The sequence below is a fragment of the Micrasema longulum genome, unplaced genomic scaffold, assembly GCF_059751315.1.
Source record: "Micrasema longulum isolate JH-2025_06_02 unplaced genomic scaffold, ASM5975131v1 h1tg000466l, whole genome shotgun sequence".
NCBI classification, from domain to species: domain Eukaryota; kingdom Metazoa; phylum Arthropoda; class Insecta; order Trichoptera; family Brachycentridae; genus Micrasema; species Micrasema longulum.
Window position 1 is genome coordinate 145,950 of NW_028277664.1, and position 24,518 is coordinate 170,467.

At 30.5% G+C, this 24,518-nt stretch overlaps 1 protein-coding gene across 1 annotated transcript in view; it reads left to right on the forward strand.

Annotated features, from left to right (window-relative positions):
* LOC148281409 (3',5'-cyclic-AMP phosphodiesterase, isoforms N/G-like) overlaps nucleotides 1-24,518 on the forward strand; it is a 224,594-nt gene that overhangs the window by 96,320 nt on the left and 103,756 nt on the right. The window contains 3 exon segments of the mRNA XM_088226740.1: nucleotides 7,501-7,602; nucleotides 9,714-9,778; nucleotides 13,660-13,772. Coding sequence (XP_088082866.1) covers nucleotides 7,501-7,602; nucleotides 9,714-9,778; nucleotides 13,660-13,772 — 280 coding nt within the window.

Genomic DNA, 24,518 nt, shown 5'->3' on the forward strand with positions numbered 1-24,518 from the left:
TTAATGTTTTGTATTTGAACGTTTATAAGTACCCATTATAATACCTAAAGCACGCGTGTTAAGTGATAGTGAGATATCACACATAACTTTTTTAAATTGAGAGTTATTAGCTCAGGTTGAAATAGCAAAACAAAATATAATTTTGTGCTGTTGTACGTAAGCGGTCCAATTTATACTGACTAAAACTCGGCAGAAGAAGCATTACTGCAAGTCGCGAGGACCAAACTTTGACACACATGTCTCTAAAAAATTGACCAAACACATCTCTAGAAAGCTGTAAAGTGAATGCAGTGTTAAAATTAGACTCCGTACAATGAGGAAGCGTCTTTTGGAGTGTGAGAAATGAGACTGCGAAGCAATAAAAAAAACCATGGCTTTCTACTGTCAAGAGGAAAAAACGGGTTAGCTGGAAACGAGGGCTCCTGGTTCTGCCTATGACTATCGGGAGGTAGTTAAATTATACCTTAAATAACACCTTGGTTGTGTGATGCCTACAGTACAGCATGGTGGTGAAAGTATTATGGGGGTTTATAGAGTCTACAGGCGGGGGACACCTAAACCACCTTGAGGGATGATATTTTGGTATTATATCATTAAATGATAAAATAACAAGTCCCAAAAGAGTGTTTTCTTCCATCAGGTAGTCTTATGAAAAGAAGGCGGCAATCATCCGTCAACCTTGGATGATTGCCACCTTCTCCAGTCCGATTTAAAAATATGGAATTCGGTAATTAAGAACCGATTCAATTTTAATGTTTCTAAATGTAATATTATGTTATACACTAGGGAATTAAAAACTATCTTTATGCGGCACTGTATGGGAGAGAATTCACTCAAGCAAACTTCCACTGTCAAAGACCAGGGAGGTATGTTAGAAATTTAACTGAAATTTCACACTTACATAGAAGTTGTCTGTGACAATGCGCTCAAAATGTTAGGATTTGTTCTCCAAACAGCTAAAGTGTTCTTAAATACTTAACTTAGGCTTATTTATAACTCATTGGTGCGAAGCAGACTTGGGTTTGAATCTCTGATCTGGGCATCCACGAGTAGAAGTACTTTGTTATGCTGGAGATGGTTATTTGCCTATGTATTTTTTCCGATTGATCAGTGGTATTACGATCAACCTAGATGTAATAAATAGTATTTTTCTTTATGTTCCTAATAACTATCTTGGACATAGGCAGCTTACGCTGATTTATCTTCCTGCTTGCAGAACCAGACAGCGAATGGTAATGCCAGTAGGAAGGGTAATGTCTTTACTCAACTGTATCTCTTCGGATATTGACATCTTTCTTGTTACTGAAAGAAAGTTTAGAGAGAATAGCTTTCTTTTACTCTAATTACTAGGTATTATTATTTTGCCATTTCATCAAATTCAAATTGTTTTGCTAAATTTAATTTTATTTAATTACGTATGTCTTCAATTTTAACATAAACGTACTAAATATTTATAATAAAATAAATATAAAAGTCAACCTTGGCAAATAAATATTTGTCGCTAGTTAATTAAAAATATTTGTTTTTAATATTGCTGATTCCCCTTCGCGCTGCAGCAGATATCTTAATTAATTAAAAAGTACTTTGAAATCATAATAGATTCTCATCTAAGCTGAAAATAATGAATTTTAGAAATATCCAAACGATTTTATGGAAATTAGCACATTTTACAAAATTGTGGTCAACTTATGAGACCCATTTTGCTTATTGCCAAAGGAAACTTTCGTATTGCAGTATAGCCTGGAGAGGTTGGTCTCGTCCAATTCTTGAGGCAGGGAATATAGCACATAAATGGATTATGAAGACCATTTTTTTTTAAACCCTCGAGGTATCAACAGAAGATCTATTCGCTGAGTGTAAGATATTGGATGAAAGACTATTTGTGAGTTGCCTACTGCTTAAATTTTATGTTAACTTGCAATACATGAGTTAAAAGAACTTTAAAAAATATAAAATATACATTTAGACAGAAAATTTCTTCATGGGGTCGATTATTTGGGATAGTTACTGAATGTGCATCTTGAGTGGTTTATGCTATGTATATGTGCCGTGTAATGTATATATTTGTGTATGTTTTATATGTGCGTTCATGTGCGTGTGCGTGGATGGATCGGAGTGTGCATTCGGTATTTTTATTTATTACCAACAACAACCTCCATGAAAAACGCGAATGTTAACAATTATTATTTTATCACTTGAATTTCTTTTCTTTTTTTTCTCATTTAATGTTAACATCTTTTGCATAATTTACGAAAACTTAATTGGTATTTTTGTGTTTAAAAATTGTTTTTTTTAATACTTATTATGTATGACTATGTTTTCTGAATAAAATAAAATAAAATAAACACTCGCACAGCAACACAATTTAACTGAATAGTCCCACTTGTAACAACCTCTTTCGGTAAAAATCAATACAACGTTATAGCTCTAAAAATATTTAGCGACGCAATACCAGATTTAATGGATTTAAAATGCAAAATAAATTCTAAAACAAAATTTACTTGACCCATCAATAGCATAGCGAGAGATTTTTTCGAAACACATGTTAGGTTTCTAAATACATGACGATTCACATTTTTTTATAGAATAACATCATAATCAATAACATCATAAATAAATATGTACCATGATACAATTCAAGCAGTCAAAATACCCCACTTGGTTCAATAAAAGCTGGATTAATCTTGTTACAGCCAAAAAAATAGCTCATAAAAGATCAAAGTAGAGTGAAACTTTCAATTTATACAATGAGTTCTTAGATATAAGGAAACTTTGCCAAACATTATCAAGATCATGTTGCAGAAACTATATTATCTTAACATTAAATGATATTTAAAATAATCTTAAACGTTTTTGGAGTTGCTAACTCACTGCGGAACGAAGACAGTAATATCTCCAATTAAATGTATTTGGGTGATACTAAAACTGATTATAAAAAAGGCATAGTTGATCTAATGCTAAAATTGACTTTAGTTTATCCGACCTCGGTCCAGTTATAGATTTGAACAGGTCCAGATATTATCTTTGCATCCTTCCTAAAAAAATGTTTCAATTTTCTGGCCTGTTCTCCGTATCTAATTTTTAACCTTCCCTAGCGTCTGGTTGTTTTTCCAGTCTGTGAAAACTGCGCTATACTACCCCAATATTTATAAAATAAGACAAAACAATTATTTGAAACTATTGATTAATCTGTACACGATCTGTATGACAAAATTATTCAAAAATTGAGTTCTAGATAAAATAAAATTTTGCATTCACAAAACCATATGCTCTGAACCACGCGGATTCACAAGGGGGAGGTCAACACTATCTAACTATCTGATCTATTAGAAATAAATAATATTTGATTCACTAGAAAACAAACATCAAGTAGATTTCATTTATACCGACTTTTCAAAGGCATTTGATAAGGTTAAGGTGCCACAAAATATTTTTATAAAAATTACGAAGACTTGAGGTGAATGGGTGTCTTTATAATAACGAACTTCAGCCCTGCAGAAAATTGGATACAATAAATGTTTTCTTGCGCGCGGTAAAAATTGAAGTATTAAATTGTACCGCAAAGTTTTCAGAAAACGCACGACAAAATTTTTTTTTTTAAAATAAAAACGAACTACTTTAAACGACGCTGACGTTACTAGTTTATATAAATCAATTGTTGCGTTGTTTGTTTTTAATTTTTTTAATATTTCCGTATGAAAAAAGACTTGATTTACTTATATTTCGTCTTTTTACTTTTATTTTGTTGAGATATTTAAGACTTGTTTATGTATATAATATATGTGTATCGTGTTACTAATATATTTTAAGAAAAAAACCCATGCAGAAAAACTGCTTTTGCAGTTTGACGGGAATTAAACGAATGTTCAAAAAATGCTTATGTAAAACATTTCAATAAAAAAACAATGATAAGATAGTTATGGAAGATTTCCGTTTTGCTTGCCGTTTATGTACCAATGGGCAAAAATGATCGAGAATAAGCGGAAGAAAACCCTCGACGTCACACGAGTTGTTTCAGAAATACAAAACTTTGAAAAATCATGGCGCTAAAAATACGATGTAAAAAAATTGATGTGAAAAAAAATCCCTTGGTTTAATAGGCTATTGACAAACAAAAAAAACACCGAACTTCCTTATTGGTTACAAAGTTACCTTCTTAATAAAAAACTCCATATAAAAACAAATGGAATTTCTTCCTGTACCTTCACCGCAACTAGTGGAAAGCCACAAACTCTCTCACTTGGGTTCAGTTTTTTTTGTACTATATTAGATACTTATGTTTGCCCACAATCTGAAGATTTTTAAAACCATTCGTAACATAAACGACTGTTACATACTAAAAAAACTGGACAAACTCGCAGATTGGTGCAGTAAAAATAAACTTTATCGTAACACCAAACTCAGTTTCTTTTCCCACATAAACAAAATAACCAACAAAAATATGAGAGTGCTTGGTTTTGTAAAGAGTATTACCAAAGCCTTCGATAGCGTAAATACACTCAAACTCTTGAGTACTGCGTTAAAAAAGAAACCAATTGAAATATGATTCATCCGTTTGGGCTGAAAACTACTCGATCCGTTTACAATCAATAGAAAGGGTACAAAATATTTTTTTGGGTTATGTTTAATTCAGAATAAATTCATTAAGGGAACATTTCCAATTTAATCAATTGCTTTGTTTACTAAATCCATTGAAGCTGAGTCATAAGAAAGAACTGTTTGATATGATAAATTTATACAAAAATTTGAATAATATTTTAGACTGCCCTTTATTGTTGCAAATGATAAATCTTTTTGCATCAACCAGAAACACAAGAAACCACTATTTTATTGTTTTAAAAGTTGGACAGTGTCTGGATTCAATACGTCTTTACATCAAATGCAAAACCTGTGCAATGAATTTGCAGACCATATCGATATCTGGAATATGTCAATTCCTAAGTATAAAGAGATAATTATAGCAATATTAATGGCAAATGCATAATACTTTGTTTTATATGACCCTTATTTAGATAAAAATATATATTTTTTTTTAAATAAAATTTATTGGTTTGAGACCCCTGAAATATGATTTACAATCAATCATACTTACTATCGATGTTGATTCAACATACTTATTGAGTTGTACATAGAAAGCAGGTACATTACGGTAATAACCAATGAACCAAAAATTAATATGTGTACAAATATGTCAAATTTTATTTATTTATACTAACATTTAGAATATATATAATACGCCTATGCTATGTTGATTTATCAACTAAATACGTATCTTATATTTTATTGCTTTTTAACCACACACAATTATACGATACGTAATAAACTAAACTTAACAACACAGTTAACTAAATTACACAATTAACAAAACTAAACTAACTATACACAATTTTTACAAATTTCCTACGAACAAAAATAAGTAAATAATTAGTACCCAAATTATTTGTATTCTAATATTTTATTCATTTTAGTTTTGATAATTTATCTATAAATAATTATTGAGTTTTTGTATTTAGTTACTTATTTATAATAAATAAGTTTTATTTTTCTTAATAACTCTCTTTCAAAATTGGTGCAGAACTACTTGTAATTTGAAACACAAAAAATTTCCATTTCAGAACAGGCTAAGCTATGTTAGATGGAGACTAACCAACCCAGGAAACACTCCATGTTCATGTAAAAATGAACTAGTGTTATATAGATTTCCTGCTCATAAATATGTATAAATGTGCAATAAATTTACAAATCAAATATGTAAATAAATCTTCTGAATACATCCTGTGATTTTATCTCTTTATCTCTATCAATACTAAATGAGGCTTCTGGCTACTATATGTGGCTCTTCTTTAGATTCTGTCGGATGTACAGAGGGGTTGCTTCCAAACAGAAGGCTTTTAATTTGTTTTTTTTAAATTATTTCAGTGAATCGATTGTCCAAAAAACTTAATCCCATCTTGTGTAGAATTCACTTCTCTCCTTTTCTCAATCCAATGAAGTATATTTGATGTGTTTCTAGATTACCTTCTTTAAGCTCGAAAATGCCGAGGCTACCAGATTACAGAGAATTCCTTCGGGCAGTTTTTCTCGTTTAGTAATAAGCAATTTTTGCCTATACGGCGATACCGCATAGGAGACATAAGTCTTCAGATGCGGTGTAGTGTCTGGTGGAAAACTGTCGCAGATGGAATTAGCAGTTCCAAATAAAGTCCTGGTGCCGACGCTTATGAATGGAAGCAAATTATGTTCTTGTAATAATAAGGATGAATGTAGGCTGAATGAAATGAAGAAGATATGGTTTGGCCAAATTTATCAAATTTTTAAAGATAGATACGTCAGATATCGAAATAATCGGATTGCGTTCGGGGGAAGATGATTGAATGTAGAGGAAGCGAGATAAGCATACGTAAAGACGTAGCGTTCTATGATCTCTGCCTACTCCTGCAAGAAACGGCGTGACGGTTTGATTTATTCGTTAATATCTTTTTTTTCTTTTGCAAATTTGCTTTATATATTAATGTTTTTATAGTGTTGCATTGCTTTACATCCTTATACGAGTATGTTGAAATAATATTGTATTTATTTGATAAATCATTTTAAAAAACAATCAAATTAAATCCAGGAATTTTAAAATAGGTCCCTAATTTATGAATGTTATAATAATATTGCATTTTATGAATATTTTTAAATAAAATTATGATTATTGTATTTCCAATTGAAATTAGTTTATGAATGTCACCCTTCTGCCATTACTCTTTGTTTTTCTAGCAACTTCGTTTTGTGATATGCTTATAATTATGGTTGTTTTATATTATTGTAAATCGTTTAAAATACTAGCGGTTGACAAACACACTTGATATTTATCGCCAACACGTGACGATCGTCAAATAATATCGAGTATATCTGGTGGCCACGTGCCGTCGACAAATTTCATGAAGATCAATCTCGCGTCATTTTACGGTCTACCCATTAATAGATGAATGTATTTTATTTTTATAAACGTCGTTTTATATCGTCACTGGAACTGAAATTTAATTTTACAGAGTACACAGTTAGCTAAATTACCGCTTCCGCCTAGAATCTTGAACTTTATTGTAGTTTATTAGTTCAGTTTTATTATAAATTGGCGGTGTATTTTTAGTGCCACCGAAGCATTCATTTAAAGATTGAACTGACAACTTTCGATACATCCAAATAACATTGTGAGATAAATAATATATTCACATTTGAATTCCGAAGATAGTCAATTCATTATTTACTCATGTAAACGGTTATTAAAATATTATTTCATTTAATAAAACTATTAGTAAATTTATATAATGATGTTACGATTTTCAAAAGCTCAGACTTGACATTTTAGAAGAACCTCTTAAAATTACAATTTGTAGTTCATAAAATGAAACTTTTCAGACGATTAATTGATTTTCTTCTAATATTATTATGTTTTTGTATTTTATTGTGTAAAGCTTCGGCTATATTTTAATAAAATATTTCTTTACTTTTCAGTCATGGAGAGGACCTTATCGTTACGCCATTTGCCCAAGTTCTTGCTAGTCTTAGAAGTGTACGAAATAATTTTCTCAACCTGACCAATGTACCAACAGCCAAGTAAGTTACATGTTTTGATTATTTTTTAAAATATTAATTTCTTTTTTTTTTTTTAAGATTTCTACATGACAAAAATACGAGAGTTAATATTATTATATGCATTTACACACAATTTTTAATATACTTGTTATGTTTTATTTCCAATTGTTTATAAATAGACAAAAAAATATTGAAACAATAATTTTTAAAGGTATTCCTCTAAAAAAATAAACTATTAAGTTTTATGTCACTAAAATATAATTACTTTTAAACCGGCAGATTACGCCATTTTAAATTAAGACTTAACTTAGGTATTTGGGGTCTCAATAAAAACAAGTAAAAAAGTTTTTAACTAAAATTTGCTACATTAATTTTGCCCTTATTGATAGCGGTAAGAGCGGGTATGAAGGTCGTGAAAACGTTAATTCGAAGTTGTTATAAATTGAATATTACAACCAGAGTTATCTTGTTTTTTTTTTTAAACAGAATTCCATAAAAAAGGTTTCAACTAAACAATTTCAATAAATATATATATTTTTAAACGCATAATTTTACATAGAAATAAAGGAAAATGGATGTGATTTAAAATGCTTGTATTTCTTTTCAAAAACAAAAAATTAAGATTTTGCTGCCGCCCTTTTCATGTTAAATTTATTATTTTTAAATAATTTCTACAAATTTTAGTTCAATACTTAATCTTTATTGAGGCCCAGATACCAAAGTTAAGTCCAAATTTGAAATGGCATAATCTGCCGGTTTAAAAGTAATTTTATTTTAGTTACATAAAACTTTTAAGTATGTTTTTAATATAAATACCTTTAAAAGGATTTTTATCTAATTGCTGTTTTTTTATTATTGCAAGATTTAAATAAAATATTCGTTTTAAAATAGCAAAATCGTATGATTTCCTAATTTTGCGCACGTTTTACCAGACCACAGCCGAAAATATAAAATTATTTTTTCATATACGGCGCTTTTATCATTTTTTATTGGAAAATGCAAGTTTGACATTTATTTTCAATGGAAATTTTACAAAACTCTACTAAATATTTTTTTGTTTTGTTCACCATTTTGTGAAATGGACCTGAATTATTTTGTTATGGTATTTATTACAATCAATATAGTGTAAAGTTTCCGCGAATCAAGTATTGTAAAATTTCCATTGAAAATAAACGTAAAAATGTCATTTTTCAAATAAATAATATAAAAGCGCCATCTATGAATAATTAGTTTCAAACTTTCGTTTAAAATCACCTTAACTTCACGTCATAAAATCGGCCTGTTAGTATAAACGCAATTCAAAATTAAATATGTTTACAAAGTTTTCCGAAACATTTTATAAATAATGCATTCATACTAAATATCACGAAAAATTTGTATTTCCCTTACTACACAGAAAAAAATAACATGTCTATTGGGTATATTATTTACATAATTAACTTATTAACCTTGTTTTTGAAGTATATACATATGCCAGCTATTTAAATAAGAATAAAAGTGCAAATAATATGTATTAAATTGTTATTTAAACATATATATCATCTTGGAATAAACTTAGTGATGCTAAATCATTTGTTAATATATATTTTCATTATTGCTAATCGATACATAAAATGATTTATCAATATGTTTACCAAATTATATATTATTTTCATTGAATTATTTAATTTTTATTTTCACTATAAAATCGATAACTAAATTGAATGATAAAATGAATTAAGAAATAAATTGAAATTTCGGATACATGATTTAAACTTTGCTAAACCATGTATTAAGAAATAATTAATCTGTATAGTATTTGTATTTGTATTGTATTTTTTTGTGTAATGATTTTAGTAGAAGAGTCCCGACTTAACACAGAATATTCTTTTTTAAGTCGGGACGGGACATAAAAAAATAATTGCGCTGTAGTAGAATTGTGTACTAGTATTTGTGTGTATTATATAATTTTTTTAAAAAAAGTTTGCAATTATTACTGCAATGATTATTTAAGGTACCAAATGTTGTGAATCTTATTTTATGATGAATAAGATGATCGATTTAGAAATATTTTTTTTAGATAAAAAAAATAAGTTGAATGTTGCGCCTAGTTACTAAGCAATTTACATAACGTTTCGTTACGCCTGTTACAGGTCACGTCGATCGTCAGGCGCAGCTGCCACGGCTACACCACAGCCTAGGAACTTGGCTCCCGGAGGTTTATAATTTGTTTTATTTTAAAATACTCCATAGCTTTTAATCGAAACCCTTTATTTTTTGTTGAAGTATTAAAAACTCCGTTTTTTTTTTTAAATATTGATTATAATTTTTATTGTATACTCTTATGGTTATATTTATTTATTAATAAAATCCCATCGGGCTTGTATACCTACAAACTATAACTTATAAAACATTACAAAAATATATTTAAACATTTTCAAATATATATATATGTTCAGTAAAATTTTTAGTTGTTGTACTTATAAGTAATCCATAAGAAAAAAAAAGTGAACAAGAAATTTACAAATTTATATCCTTTTCTCTCACTCATTATTTTACATAATATATGAATCCGTATTTTCTTAGTAAGAAAACATGTCTCGTGGCATTTTTAAAAATAAATTGCAGTAGATATGATAATTAATTTATGCAATTAGTAGTATGGGACTGGGCTGACTATGAAAGTACAGCAGAACTCCATTTATCCGAACTCCAGTCATCCGGATTGCCAAACATCCAGATCGTTATCAGGAAATAAAAAACAAAGAAGATATTTTTATTTTTAGTGGAATTGTGCAATTAACTTTGCTGAACATGCATAATTTTTTTTATGTGATTCAAATTCACCGTATTTCAAAAGCAATGAAATATGTCGGAATCCGAATATTTAAAGTTTAACTGTATATATATTTTCCACAAAAAGGATTTATTATATAACACGTCGAAATACTTACTTTTTAATTTATAGAAATAGCAAATTATTATTTGTCTGTTTAATTCTTCGGTTGAAAGTTGACATGTTTTTTGAAAAAAAGCTATGGCTTGTGAACGGTTTAAATTGAAAACCAAATTGTAAAATAAGAACGAGTAAAAAAATTCTACTTTAAAATATTAAAAGTATTTTTGTTTAGGTTATTTTACAGAAAATTTCATTTAAAAGCAATCTTATACTTTTTAAGGCGATGCCGCGAAACAAAATTGTAAGGGATGTTTTTATATTTATGTTACATTTGCCAAAAGGGCAAAAGACTTCCTAAAAATAGATATTAAAAAAGGAAAAACAATATTCTTTTACCTTTTTGTAGATTTTCTAGTTTGGAAAATTTTAATCGTACAACCACAAATTAATAACACCTTAATTTACAAGTAAGTAAATTATTTATGTCGTAAATTTTGCATCATGACTTTATATGCCAGTACCCTTATCAACAAAACCCGATGAAAGTATAATATATTATATTATACTTACGTAGTAATATTACGGATAACGATGGGTTAACGCAAACAGCGCGGCTAAATTCAAGTTTCAATTATTCCGTACAGTACTGATTCCAACATACTTTAAATAAAATTTTAATATCCGAGATTCTTTATTCATTAAAAAAATAATTATCTTTAATTGGCTATTTCGTAAAATTGCTATCTTTTTGCTTGGTAACTTTTCCTTTCCAGCGTCGATATATACGTTATATCAATAAAAATCTTTTGAAACTGAACGCAAATTTCCCAGCGATCCTTTTAAACCAAATGGTTTAATAATTCATTTCATAATTTCACTGAGTTCCTCCTTCACTCCGTGACCGCTATTTTTTATTTTAAAGGCGCACTTTGATCCACAGTTATTTGTGTATTAGTTGAAAACAAGTAAAAACAATTAAAAATAATTGATAATTAATAGAAAAATTCCTAGTTTAGTCGAAAAAAAAACAAGGTTGTCAAAATACTAACCATGACTGTCATAAATCTATCGTTAGTGATTAGTATTTAGCTAGTGAGAGGTTTTTTTGAGGTTAAGGAAGAGGTGGGAAGCCTGACGGTTTCACGTCAGTTAAATAAACCGATGGCTCTTCAACGGAAAGTCAGTTGAATATAGTGCAACTATTGAAACCGCTGCTGTGTGAATTGGTTAGCACTTTCTTCCTCTTATTTTTTCTTTGAATTCAATCAAATCATTTGAATTGCCAGTGTAGATTTTTTTGTAGATAGATTTACCTTTATTCACGTAGTCAATCATATTAACGTCTTTGAAATCTCAAAAGGCTGATGCCATCATTTTTGGAGGCAGCGAACAATTATGACGCTACTGTTTTGGTTGTTTTTGTGCATCGTAGTGAATGTAAACCCTTAGAATTAATATAAAACATTGCCAAACGCTCCTATAAAGTTCTAAAACAAGCACGTTTCTGTTCAGACATCAGAAGTCTTGGCACCCACTGAATAGAAAGTTTAGACAGCAATTTAAAATTTAGGTCATTTTCTTCTCACTCACGCGAGATTTTTAGATCGTCTGCCAAGGAAATTGGTAGAAGAAATTCGGGGATTTTTTCAAAACTAAACTTTATCCACGGAACTACTAGGTTGCCTTCAACGTCTTGCTATTTGGATGTAAACTCAGCCACCCACTTTTTCCATTCATTTGGCGAAGTAGACACCGACAGTACTTTCTTCATGTCTTAAAAGAAACGGTTCAGTGCATAAAACATGTTTAATCGCGGGACGCAGCAGAATTTTATTGATTTCAATAAATAATATCAAACGTATATTTTTTTAAATTACAAAATGGACAGATTTATCGTAATGACTATCAGATTTTGCCAGTATTAATTAAAAGGTTTATATTATATATAAGAATAATATATTGAAACCAGCTATTACTTTTTTTCTCAGGTCTGCGAACTTTTCTGCCTTCTTATGTATTATCAATTTGATCAGTACCTCAGACAGACAAGCTTAGGCTTTATGACCCATTTACTTGAAAATACTTCACTTTCCCTAGGTTTCAATAAGTATATATTTTTACATAAGATTTTTTAAATTAATATTTTAGGGATTCATGTATTGCCAGTGTGTGTATTTGTAAATGTTAAACATATTTTGTTGTAAAATCTACCCCAACTTGATTCGCATTTAATAATAGTAAGTTATTTACAACTCGTTGAAAATGGCCCAAAATTTAAGTATTTGGGTAATTCATATTTCTTTATTATTTTTAAACTCTACAATATTAGCATTTTTTAAAAACATAAGTAAAAACCCGCTTAGTCTCTATTTTAGAGATTTGCCAGTACCTAGGAAAGACGGGATATGTAAGAAGGTTATAAAAAATACACAACACCCAGACCAATTAAGAAATAAATATTTCTTGGATTTCTTTCTTGACGGGACTAGAACCCGCAACGCCAGTTTCACAATTTGTCGACTTACCAACTGCGCCACGGCGCCTGTCTTGTAGATGTTTTTAACTAACATATCGACATTTGCTACGCACACTTTTTCACCTATTCTTTCTCTACTGCTATCAAAAAATATAAAATAACTGTAAATTTGTAAAGTCTTAAATTACTCCAATGTCCCAATAATCTTATTTTCTTACCCTCGTTTGACAGGAGATGGGGAGCACTTAAAAAAACTTCCGGTACCAATTCAGTCCAATTACGTATATTCTATACAAGCAATTTTTCCTCCCGATTGTTTTTATTCTTGTAAATCTTTCCCTTTTGTGGAACTGTATTTATTAAGACTACGTATCTGTCCTAAAGACTGTTTTCTTATATTTTTTTTTACTTATTTAGGGAATTTTCTGAAACATTTTAATGTACGTTCGTCTTCTTTAATAGAATTCCTCTAATTTATTTATATTCAAGGGTAGTAAAGTAGAAAAAATAAACTAACGTAGGTTTATCAATTTGAAAATTAATTTGTTAAATTTTACCAATTCAATCTTTTATTTTAACACTACGAATAAACGTAGAACAAAAATTGGTCATTTATGATAATTTCAAATCTGTTTATACTTAGTTGAAAAATTAATAAAGGTTTATTTAACTTCGCCAATGTTTTTACCATGTTTTACATGTTTTCTTTTATTTTTTTCTTAAGATGATGGTTACATGAAGCTCGCTTTGGAAACAATGGAGGAACTTGACTGGTGCTTGGACCAACTAGAAGCTATCCAGACTCATAGATCTGTATCGGACATGGCGTCACTTAAGGTAAGTCACATGATATACTATTTGATACTTGATCCTGCCAAATGAGATTGGAGAACTGAGGGTTTATCGAAACTATATGGGTCTCATGCGTATACTTTTTCTGCGTTTATCGTGACTTTTATTCATACTCTTCCGTATCAGTAAAATTTATTTCAAGTGGTCTTATCCAAATCAAATAATTTTGAGCAAATGAACGTTGGTAAAATAGAGCTGATGATATATTCGAACAAAACCCTCTTTCAAACGCATTAATTTACCGGAATAAGATTCAAATTACAAGATAAAATTATGTTGTTTCTGATGGCATTCATAATGCACATACTACTAGCGGAACCATCACACGTTGTCTTGTCCGAACGTTGGCTTGCCTCCTATAAGCTAGTTGAACAAATGTTTGTTCGTAAATAAGGACACACGTTATCTATTTTGGAATTTGTGAGCTATTTATGTATTCGTTTTAAGGGTTAATTTTTCGTTTCATCTCCTCATGTTAATGGCTGAAAGTTCTCGTCGTGCTTAAATCACAATTGTTTAAACATCACTACTCTAGTGCCATTATCCAGGGAGAAAATAAGGGAATACGTATTGATGAAGAAAAGTCAGACCGCGTTTTACCCTGAGCCTTCTAAAATTATGAGGCGCCTTACGCGAATTTCATCATTTTTTAACTGCTAGCCGTGTTTTACCGTAATCTTGACATTTAATTCGAAACTAAAATACATGAAAATAAAAATGTCTGATTGTAGCGTGAAAGCGTGCAAAAACTGTCCGTACAAAAAAAAATACTTTGTAAGTAGGTACCTAGGTACTTGTTCATGAGTGAATTCCAAACCTAAGAATTAATAATATTTAAATATTGAATTTAATTAGCTACCTAGAAACTTGTTTATGGTTGAATTCCAAAACATAAAATAATTCATTTTAAAATATAGGATTCTTTTTGCAAATGTCAAACTCTGCGCTACTTAACAGTGGTGTATTTTGTGTAAGAATTCGTCTTTCAAAAATATATCAAATGTTAGTTCAAATTATTTAAGCATTACCAATCACTTCAGTATCCATTAAAAATAATTGGTGTTTATAAACGTTAAAATACCAACTTTTTTAATAAACAAAAACATGACATCCTCCGAATTGATCAAAATATGCAGTTTAGTCGAATACAACCCTGGAAGTTTGATGAAAAACAAATATTCGCTCCTAACTTTTCTCTGATGAACATATTGAGGATATTACAATATGATTATTATTATTTACAAAAATCACATACAAATGGGTCCAATAGTTATTGAGTCTTTAATGGACAAATATGAATACATTCATTTTTATATATAAAGAAGAAGATGAAATGTGTTGTTCAGATGTTTATTAATCTAATAATTTAATTTTAATAATATGCACGCTTCATTTTTATTATGTTGTATCCCAACTCAACACAGGGCTCATGGCCTTATAGAATTAAGGGTCGTTAATATTTTTTTGTAATAATTACCTTTTATGAATAAACAAATAAATCAATAAATCAAACACGACATTGACGGAGAATGAATATTTTTGTTATAAAGGGGAATTTAGTTAACTTGTTCGCATTGTTTATTTACCAAACACGATACTTACCATAAAAAAATGTTCGAAATTCTATCGATTTATATCGCTCAAACTACTTACATGTCCAAACAATAAAAGTATTTCCATAACTTGCCATATTATTTATTATTCTATGGATAAACGGAAAAAGATTTAATATTTATACTGATGTGCTTTATACATACTTTTCTAAAGCTTTCGATAAAGTCAATCACACAATTCTTCTGGCTAAATTACAAGCCATTGGTATAAGAGATCCTTTATTATCATTTTTCAGGTCTTAGCTAAGTGAAAGAAAACAGTTGATTCAAATTAATAATTCCTTGTCTTCTCCAATCACTGTTACTTCTGGAGTACCTCAAGGAGCCCACCTTGCTCCATTATTATTCAATATTTTTATAAATGATATCATCAATGTTTTTCGAAATACAAAATTCTGGCTTTTTGCTGATGACAACAAGGTACTTAAACTGATTGCATCTCCCAATGATTGTCTTCTTTTTCAACATGATATTATTGTTTTAATGAATGGTGCGAGATCAATTGTCTTCAACTTAACATTGACAAATGTAAAATAATATCTTTCTCGCGACGAAAAAAACCTATACAATTCAACTACAAACTAAAAAATACTTCCCTTTCAATAGTTTCGTCAATAAAGGATCTTGGAATTACTTTAGATTGTAAACTCTCCTATCGTGAACACATTTATATATTGTAAACAAATCTCTCAAACTTCTCGGTTTTATCAATAGAGTGACGGCGGACTTCAAAAATATGAATACCATTGAAACTCTTTATTGCTCACTAGTTCGACCCCATCTAGAATACGCTTCTCCTATTTGGTCTCCATTCTACAGGACTCATATTGAACATATCGAGTCTGTCCAACACCGTTTTCTAAGAAAAGTGGCATGGTTGCTCGGATTACAAAGGGGTAATTAAATAGAGCAATCTCTTAATCTGGAGTGATATAGAACTGAGATGGACCTTATTTGCATTTTCAAAATACTTAATGCTTTAAGTGATGTCCCATCTCTGTTGCAATCAATTTCTTTTCATATTCCCAACCGTGTCACTAGAAGTCAAAATCTGCTATTTATAAAATCTTCTAAGAGCAACTTTGGTTTTTATGCCCCAATGTCCAGAATGTGTAGATTAGTCAATTCATCACACGACTTGGAATTTTTTGGGATAGATCTTCCGGCTTTTCGTAGATCTCTTCGTATGTAGTTGTAGATAACAGTGTGGGATGAAGTTGGATTGGCATGGTTTAGCTCAAAGTTTTTGGTCTTTCGTTTTTTTGAATATATTGTATACTTTTATTGTTTTGCCCTTGTTTGTCTTTGCTAAATAGTTTTATGTTCTTTTTGTTCAGTTTCTTGCATTTATGTTTCTTCATGTAACTGTTGTAATTGGCTTAGGCCGTATGTATATGATAAATAAATAAATTTTGTTCACCGTCGCTTTTTATTTTTTATTTTTATTTTATTAGGGAAATCAACAGTTCTACATACATATTTTTAGTAAACAAACAGATATAGTGTATAAACTCAGAACCAATAACAGATTTCCACATAGTATACAAAGTTAGTAAAGAATATATATATTACATATCAAATAAATACAAACAATTTATACATATAAAAATGTTATTTTCAAGTACTCAATAATCAAAGATTTTTTAAATATTAATTTTAAGAACATTAAGTTACAGTAAATTGGGCGGGATAAGGACAAAAAAGGACAAAAATGCTTGAAGAGAGGATAAGGAGGGGGGGGGGGGAGATGTACATATTTATTATTATAATGTCTACTAAGTTACATAATACATTTTTAGTTTAAATTTTAAATCTGACAGAGTGATGTTTGTATAATCTATATTTTTAAATTTTGTATTGTACATTGAAAAAGTCCTACGAAAAAAAGCATTTTTAACATACGATGTCTTACTTGTTGGTACATGAAACAGGTGGTACCGTCTACAAATCCTGGCTGGCACATGTATTGTTATTAAAACAAGCAGCTCTGTACAGTCAACCATTCCTGTCACAATTTTGTAAAGCAGTAGTTGGTCCGCACACACTCTGCGGTATTGTAGAGAAATGATTCCATGGAAGGTGGAGGCAGTGAGAGTAGATACATAAGAAATACCGGTTTTGTATTTAAGGTACTTTATAAATTTGTTTTGAATATTTTCTATTCTACTTATATATATGGCATACTGGGGATTCCATATCTGAGAGGCGTATTCCAAATGGCTTCTGACAAATGTATAATATAATGAAATAAGGGCCTTTGGATTATCAAAGTGTTTACTCATTCGAATTATGAAACCTAACATGCTCAATGCTTTGGAGGTAATTTTATTGATATGCGATTCAAAAAGTAGTTTTGAGTCTAAAACAATCCCAAGATCTTTAATTTCGTGCTTTCTCATTAGTACATTATTGTTTAGTTTGTAATCAAAATTAAGAATTTTTCTTTTCCTTGTGAATGTAATACAGACACATTTATTTATATTCAAAAACAGTTTATTTTCAATACAATAGTCAGTTAGACGATTAAGATCGTCTTGAATCATTAGGCAATCTTCTTGAGATTTAACTTTAGCGTATATTTTCATATCATCGGCATAAAGAAGAAATTTTGAATAACGAAAGCAAACATCAATGTCATTTATATATATAAGAAATAATAGGGGACCGAGTAGACTTCCCTGGGGAACACCAGAGGAGATTTCTGCCCAGTCAGATTTATACCCACCAATTACTACCGATTGACATCGATTACTAATATATGATATCAGCCAGCGCAGAAGATCACCATGTATACCTATAGCCAAAAGTTTGCGTGTTAAGACTGAATGGTCAACTTTGTCAAAGGCTTTGCTGTAGTCAGTATATATAGCATCAGTTTGGAAACCACTTTCCATTGTGTTTAAAATATCATTTGTAAATAAAGTAAGGTTTGTAACGGTCGAGCGTCCGGAGAAAAAGCCATGTTGTTGAGGACAGATATAGGATTTTACTGCATGGAATAATTTTTCATAAATAATTTTTTCAAATAATTTAGCGAATGTCGATAGTATTGAAATTGGCCTATAGTTGTTTGCGTCATTTTTTGATCCAGATTTAAATATGGGTGTGATGTTTGCTTTCTTCCATTGAGATGGAAAAACACATTCCTGGAGAGACTTTTTAAATAATATAAAAAGTGGGAGAGATAAATTTTGGTAGCACGCTTTAATAAAAATAGGAGGGATCCCGTCTGGTCCACTACCTTTATTTATGTCAAGTTCCTTAATGAATTTTTTTACGATTGCTTGGGTTATATCCGCATATTGGATATCAGCTGATCCATAATTAGAGTTATTTTGATTGAACAGAATAGGTATTGTTTTTGGAGTAAAAACGGATTTAAAGTAGTCGGAAAATAAATTGCATATGTCTATTCCATTATTTGCAGTTTGGTTTAGGTAGATAATTTTATTAGGAATAACATGAGAGGTATTTTTAGATTTTACATATGACCAAAAACGTTTAGGATCTGTAAGAATTTCGCTCTCAATTTTTTTATTATAATTTATATAACTAATATAAGATAAATGTTTTAATCTTGATCGTAATAATGAGAATGCTTTGTAATCAAGTGGGTTTTTATGTAATTTATATTTTTTGTGGTATTTAAATTTTTCTTTGCTTATTTTAATAATAGCAGGATTATACCAAGGTGGGTATTTGTTTACCCAGACATCCTTCACGGGAATATAATTATTAATCAGGTCATTAATAATATTATAAAAGACAGTAAGTGCATCATCCACATTGTTGTGAGCAAATAAAGTTTTCCAATCGTAGGTTATAAGTTTTTCATTTATAGATTGGTAATCACCATTATGAAATTTTTTAATTTTTTTCTTTGACGATGTGTTAAGAGGATTATTAGAAGCTATAGAAAGAGACATGTTAATTGCTTTATGATGCGAATCCTCAGTCACCAGTGGACTATCACATACAGATAAAGTACTAATATTTTGATTGCAAAGTGCCAGGTCCAAAATTCTTCCTAATCGATTAGAAGCATGATTGAATTGATTTAATCCCAGAAAGCTAATGGAATCAGCAAATTCTAAACCAGAAGGTGTACGGTAATCAATTGGATGAAGGAATAAATTGTTATTAGTCTTTACCCAGGAGATTTCAGGAAGATTAAAATCTCCCAAAATTAAAAAAGTGTCGTTTGATGTACTATTCTGAATAATAATATTTAGTTTTTGAAGAAAGTTATGAAGTAGGTTAGCATGTTTGGGTCCTCCTGGTAAATATATACAGCAAATGTTTAGTTTTGATTTAGAATTTATTGGAATCGAGATCCATATATCTTCTGCTTCAGTTTGCCACTGTAGTATTTCAATGGCATTTAATTCAGTCTTTGTCGCAATAGCTACACCCCCTCCAAGTTTTTGACCTGTGAGGGAATATTTTCTATCGCGCCTAAATACTGTGTACCTGGGATCGAATATTTCGTTATTACTAATACCATCCACCAACCATGTCTCCACTATACTCACAATATCCCAGTCGTCACAAATAACATTATTGAGGAATATATCAGATTTTGTGCGTAAACCTCGCACATTTTGAAAATAAATGTTAAGGGAGGACTCCATAATTGATAAAAATAAATCTAAAGTAATAATATAACATATTAAAATTAATTTCAGCAGAGATTGCGATCATGATGGTACATAATAAAAATATTGTGAGTTTGGACCTTGGTTCTAGAGATGCGATCATACAACATAATATTATACTCCTCATTATTGGGATAAACTCAGGGTGGAAAAGAGATTTTATAATATTTGCATGTTTATTTGTGTGAATTAATTTAAAGTTGAAATAGTTTCCAATATAGAGAGGTACTAACATAAATGCAGTAAGCCGCAGATTCGGAGAGGTTGTAGTGTTGCTTGTACGTCGCTTAATAGATTGCGTTAATGCTGGTAGGTCAGTGTAAACAGCACGCACGCACACTGTACAATTATGAGAGAGTGACAGATATAAATTAAAGTTTAAATAAGTACAACCAGAAAGACATAGTTCTTTCGGATCTTGACAATAGTTGTGTGCAGTAATAGGTAATTCTGAAAGCATTTTTTTAAAGATATACGACTTGCATTTTAATACTGCTATACAAAAGGGATTGGGGAGTTCAAGCATATTTAAGGGGTACGACATTATAAAAGAGATATTGAGTACAGATGAATAAAAATAGAAAAGAATCAAGAAATAAATTTTTAAATGAAAAGGTATCAAGGCCTGGCTAACTTTTGAACATCCCACTCTGTTTGAATCCTGATAGGAGGAGATGTGTCGTTTTGCCTTACAAAAATTAAACCGTTTTTCACCCAGCAATAAGAAAACCCAAGTTGTCGGGAGATTGTCTTTGCCTGGAACAAGAGTTTCTTCTTCTCCGCTGTCAGATGCTCGTTGCAGTAGATATTTTGTGGAATACCAGAGATACCGATTTCCATAGTTGTTAAGTTTTTTTTGACACGGACAGCGTGGAGAAATCGGTCTTTCGTATGTCTTCTTAAAAATTTTATGATAAGTGATTTGGGTTTACTTTGATTTGGGGGTTTCGCAGACACACGCGTTGCGAAGTCAATATCATCCGGACTAATTTGACAATTTACTGCATGTGCTATCTTCATTATTGTATCTAAATTATTTTCACTGTTACGATGAGGGATTCCTTTTATTTCCAAATTGTTTTGTCTGGCCCATATTTCATTTTTATCAGCATTTTGTTTTAGCACTGAAACTTCATTCTTCAAATCTTTTACCTCTAATTCAAGTGCATCTATCTTGGATAGTTTGGATGAGATTTCTGTCAGCTTTAACTCAACATCAACACAAATAATTCTCTTGAGCTCCTCATATCCATCGGCAATTCTGCGAACCTCAGCTTGAAGTTCTGAGATAGCATTACTTAAATCCATACTGACAGAGAATGCTGGAGATTGAGGAGATTCAGAAATTTGGACAATTCTCCGTATATCTTTTTTTGGAGCCATATTAGTATTATATCGTTGTTTTTCAGTTTTTTTATTATATTGTTTTTTTTTTTTTTTTTAACTTAGTTAAGTTCCAACTTGGTTATTGTCTATTGATATGGTTCAAAATAAATTATATAGTTTATGGTATTAATCTGACGTTTATGATATTTGTGGTCATAGATCAATGAATATATAGTATATTAGCTGTCAGCGGTGAAGTTGTCAGTCAGTTCTCAGTACAAATATTAATTTCTACCAACACTTCATGTAACAATAAATTGTCCACGAACATTAATATTAGAAATGTAAGGAAATTAAGGCACCTGAGCTTGAGATAACAGTTGCTGATGAGGACGAGCACTTAAACAGGTTAAGGCTGGTGTTTGAGATGGTTATAAGGTTGTATTTAGAGTAAAAGAGTTTTTTTCGATAACTGTCACTTTCTTTACTGTCACTTGTAAGTAGGTGAGGATTATGCTTTTGTAGTGCTGAAAACAGTTAAAACGTAAAAATTAAATTAAATACACGTGTCGTGACTATAATAGATACTAGATGTATGACCATACTAAACGTTTTCTTAATATCTCCATCAAAACTACTTTTATCCTTCAGTTAAGTTTTTTCGCGATAGCGATTTATAATTACCTAAAAGTGCGCCACGTTTGCGTAATTTAACAGTTAATACTCGTATTTTTTCAATGATCAGTGGTTTCCGTAAAGATTTTAATGGTTTTATGTATTAATTATGTAAATATTATTTTAAGTTTGCAATGCAAAAACATCTCTTACGTTCTCCAGAAAACCACAAAGATGTTGATGACGCAAAATAAACGTTAGTAATATTCACCTGAATAACATGACGCTTATGAATCTGTATACATATATCTTATACCTAAGAATAAACGTTATCACTTTTGTCTTTGTTTTAGTATGACAAACGTTTTTATTTAATTCATTGGACATGAGCATCGTATCTGATTTAGCTAAACAGGTACATGAATATGCATTTGAATAATAAATAATCGTTTTAAAATAGATGTTACTCAGCCGAAAAATATTCGGTAGTTAATGAGAAAAGCATTTAAAAGGCACGTAATATTATATTTTTATTAAATATATAATTGTAATTTTAGTTGTTTACATAATATGATTATTCTCATTCCTTGCTGATGAAGCACTGTTTGCAGTTATTGTTTGATGGACCAACATATTTATATAATATATACAATATGTATGTCAAAAATAGTTGGTTTTTTCTTTACGATGAAAAAAATCAAATGGTAGCATATCATTTGAACTGTTTATTTACTTTTTAATTCATCTTGTGGTTTTCGTAATAATATTATGTATTTCATTTTATTTTCCAGACAGATTATAAATCCAACGATAAACGAGATTAGGCGTTCTTTAATTATACAATTGACCTGCACTGTGCAAATACATTTTTTTAGAAATACTACTGTTATCTTGTTGTACTTTACATAATCGTTGAGGTTGGCAGATATTTTAAAACGCCACAGCCATTCATTTACGCAGAAGTTCATTTTTATTATTTTGAAAGTTCTAATCATACAATTTACTTCAAAAAAGTCTTAATATTAAAATAATTTAATTTCACAAAGCGAACTAATCAACCAATAAAACCCATTCATTTTTAATATTAATTAAAAATACATAGAAAATCTTTTTAATTATTTCAGTAAATTATTACAGCGTGTTTGAATTTTGGAGAAGTATAAATTAATCATTTCTAGGCTATCCAAATTGAAATCGGGGTTGAAATATAAATCTCATATTCTTATTCCTTGCCTCTTCCCAACCCTTCTGGTACGCGGTCTCTCATTCTTTCTGTCTCGTGTCATCTCACTAGTCAGCTGCCCTCTCCTCAGGTTCCTCTCAATATTGGTCCACCGGGTGGCTTGTGGACGACCTCGATCTCACCGAACTCTCAAAATTACCACGAGCGTATTCATTTTTTATCTTGTCAATCCTGGTAGCACCTGCGGACCATCTAAATCTAAACATCTCTATTTCTGCAGAATGTATTTTTTGCTCATGCTTTTTCTTCATAGTCCAGCATTCGTAAAGCATAGCTGGACAAACAGCCGTCTTATATGTTTTGCCTTTGGTTTTAATGAGCGCTTTTCGGTCGCACATGACAGGGCTCTCCATTTTAACCAGCCTGTAATAACTCGGTTCATTACATCTGCATCTACGGACGCATCTAGCGTTACCATCGAAAATGCAAGCCGTGTAGGTACTTTGTTTTCGTTCGATTTGTTTTTAATCCTTTATTCTCCAAGTCAACGACGCACTTCAGAGACCCCTGCAGGCATATGGGGTCTTTATTTATTAGGACAACATAATTCGCATGCAGCATACACCGTGGCAGCTCCTTCTGGATATTTTTTAGCAGGTCGTCCTTAACTGCGTTGAAGAAGGGGGCAGAGCCCGGATGTACTCCGACCATTTACATTGAAACATTCATTATGGCCTAAAGAATTTTCGATCTTGATGCTGGTGTCCTCAGACATAGTTTTGACACTACGAGCAGTCAATATACTGCATTAATTTAAAAATCAAATTAATCGTTTTTTTTAAATTTCCTAATTTCTCAGTCAAGATTTTTTCGTTTAATTTTTAGACTGTTAAAATAATTGTGCTTACTGCGAGAACATTAAAATATACTTTACGTTTATAAATATATACTTACTGGTTTTGTTCAGTAAATGTCTTTTCCACGCCCGCGTTTGTTTCTGCAATCACATAATGATATGTACGATATGTAACCACCCTCCCGCTGCGGCGCTTATCAGTACGATAATATTCTTGTACCAGACGTTTCGGCGGTAATAATAAGCTATTGTAATACGTAAACAATACGATTTATAAATTAGTTAAGACCAAACCACACGAGCGAAAATCGAAGGATATGGTTCATTTCCGACAGATTTTGAAGCATAATGTACCTAATTTCACTAAATTCTCATTTTCTTTGCTTTATCTGATCAGATGTGCAATGTACGTAATCCATAAAGTATTTTATACATGCCACATTATAAAGTAAAATAACGAGAAACGCATTTTAGCAGAATTAA